Genomic DNA, 2,344 nt, shown 5'->3' with positions numbered 1-2,344 from the left:
CAGTCGATTCTTAAACACAAAGGAAAGCCGGCAGGAAAACCACAAATGCTATAATGCAAAAGTTGAAAGTAGTTTTTAACTGATAAAATCACTGGGCTCCACCCATGTAATTTTGTTAAGGTTGAAAGGCTCCTTAATTTCTGTTAAATCTAAAGGTCAAATTTGAACCCAAGACAAAAGGCAAAAGTTTTAAACTGAAAGTCACAAAAGCAGACTAGTGAGAACTCACTCAAGCCATGATGACCAACTAATCTTAACCAACAACTATAGTGTTAATCCCAAAATAATCCCCTTTGAGCAGTTTGAAGGCACGCATATATTAATGCAAAAGGAAATAGTCTTTTTGGCAATTTTTTTTTTTTTATTAATCTGGTAAAAATTCAACTGGTTAAGTTTACATGAGTACACAGAAACATCAAATGTCAACGGACATCAGTTTGACTAAGGGCACCAATGTCTGGTTGGCGGGCTGGTCGACATACGTCTGGTTGGCCGAGGGACCGGACGTCTGGTTGGCGGGCTGGTCGCCATACGTCTGGTTGGCCCAGGGACCGGACGTCTGGTTGGCCGGCTGGTCGCCATACGTCTGGTTGGCCCAGGGACCGGACGTCTGGTTGGCGGGCTGGTCGCCATACGTCTGGTTGGCCGAGGGACCGGACGTCTGGTTGGCCGGCTGGTTGCCATACGTCTGGTTGGCCGAGGGACCGGACGTCTGGTTGGCCGCCATACGTCTGGTTGGCCGGCTGGTCGCCATACGTATGGTTGGCCGAGGGACCGGACGTCTGGTTGGCCGAGGGACCGGACGTCTGGTTGGCCGAGGGACCGGACGTCTGGTTGGCCGGCGTGTCGCCATATGTCTTGTTGTTGGCTGGAACTGGCGTCACGTTCGCAGGCTGATCTCTGGATAGCGGGCCTGTTCTGAGGTTTTGGAGTCTGTTCAGGGGCAACTGTACATCTTCACGTTTCTGAAGAGCTGCCTCAGCTTCTACTTCATTGGTTTCCAGTTGTGCTGAAAGACAATACACACAAACATTTAAGTTCCAGCTACCCTTGACATTAACAGGTGAAAGAATTCACCTTGGAGGCTTTTTATTAAATTTATTAGAAAGCAAATCAAGTATTCAGGCTCAAGACCCAATAGCCTGAAAAGACTTTATTGTAATCAGGCCAGTGGAGTTGGTTTACGAACTGACCAAATCTGTAATGAGATTAAGCTAGCACAGCAGTGCTTATGTGCGGCATTTCCTTGGTTTGGGAAATTCCACAATCTCTACAGAGCTACCTTAGCTCAAGTTGGCTGGCTAGGCAGGGACAAGAAATCATCTGTTGCTTTGAGAGCAAATTGCCACACAATGTAAACAGTTTAGTTTTAAATTCTTTTACCTGTTGTATACTTGCAATATTGCACAATACGGTATGAGTGATGTATCTATAGGCTGAGGTCCATAAGCACCAATTGTTGACTTCTTTAAATATATAAGTGTCTGACTAATGTGAGACAGTAGCAGTATACCCACATATTATGTCAATGTAGCTTTAATTAAACATGGGTTGGGATCTCCATTCCAAAAGCCAGACAACTTTACCCTAATTTACTACATTGTGCCACAAAAATCCTCAGCTGTAAACACAATTGCAGCATTTTCCCAATAGGTTTCATAGAACCCTCTCACCTTCTTTAGCGGCTTGAATCAACTTGGACTCCATTAACTGGAGAAGTACAAAGGCCTTCTTCGTGTAGATATCATTGAGAGACATATCTGTAGTACAAAATATATTCAGTTAGTGTTCGTAAGTAGCTCTTGAAAGGCTCTGTCACGAACGGCCATACCTCTTATCGCTCTCCTCTGCAGCTCATTGTCATGTCTTTCATTTGTGTCACCGACTGGCAAACTCAGACCTAAGGACAAGGAATTTGTTGTTAATCAAATGTTTCTGCTGTTTGACGGCAAATATCATTAACTTGTTCCAGCTAACTTTCATTTCAGTGATTGAGTAATTCACCCTTCACTTTACTTTTCTATACTCCACTACATATTTGAATACGAGCTTCAAACACTAGAAACGCACCAACCTTTGGTAATCCAAACAGTCAGCGCACAAAAAACTAAGGCCCAAACAGCTCCCATTGCTTCAGTCATCAAGAGAAAATGTCTCCTGTGCTCAATGCCAGGTTAAAAAACCATCATGCAGGTAGCACAGCTGTTGCTGATCAGCTCTAATTGGCTCTCTCTGCAGAGAGTCAGTGCTAGTTGAGATTCAACTAGGAGCTAGGCAGTTGCTATAAAGAATGTTGCTTTAATAAGAAGAGTACTATATTATGGATGTAATTGTTTTGGGATCA

The 2,344-nt window shown here is 43.9% G+C and overlaps 1 protein-coding gene across 1 annotated transcript; it reads right to left on the bottom strand.

The window, feature by feature from the left end:
- Nucleotides 1-415: 415 nt before the first annotated feature.
- On the bottom strand, nucleotides 416-2,256 carry LOC117937140 (pentatricopeptide repeat-containing protein At1g10270-like). The gene is made up of 5 exons (XM_034860853.1): nucleotides 2,075-2,256; nucleotides 1,832-1,900; nucleotides 1,674-1,760; nucleotides 687-1,009; nucleotides 416-637 (listed from the first exon to the last, which is right to left on the bottom strand). Exons 1-5 carry the CDS (start codon nucleotides 2,139-2,141, stop codon nucleotides 416-418), a joined length of 768 nt encoding a protein of 255 aa, XP_034716744.1. The 5' UTR covers nucleotides 2,142-2,256.
- Between the last annotated feature and the right edge of the window lie 88 nt (nucleotides 2,257-2,344).

This window comes from Etheostoma cragini, chromosome 21 (genome assembly GCF_013103735.1).
Source record: "Etheostoma cragini isolate CJK2018 chromosome 21, CSU_Ecrag_1.0, whole genome shotgun sequence".
NCBI classification, from domain to species: domain Eukaryota; kingdom Metazoa; phylum Chordata; class Actinopteri; order Perciformes; family Percidae; genus Etheostoma; species Etheostoma cragini.
Note: the sequence above shows the minus strand (reverse complement) of the source record. Positions and strands in the feature narration are given on the sequence as shown.

What these genes read in the sequence shown, in the direction of transcription:
- LOC117937140 (XM_034860853.1), bottom strand. Translation starts at nt 2,141, where the DNA reads ATGACTGAAGCAATGGGAGCTGTTTGGGCCTTAGTTTTTTGTGCGCTG. An exon ending in GATTCAAGCCGCTAAAGAAG is followed by an intron (nt 1,010 to 1,673) that starts GTGAGAGGGTTC and finishes ATTGTCTTTCAG; the next exon opens with CACAACTGGAAACCAATGAA. An exon ending in GGTCCCTCGGCCAACCAGAC is followed by an intron (nt 638 to 686) that starts GTATGGCAACCA and finishes TCGGCCAACCAG; the next exon opens with ACGTATGGCGACCAGCCCGC.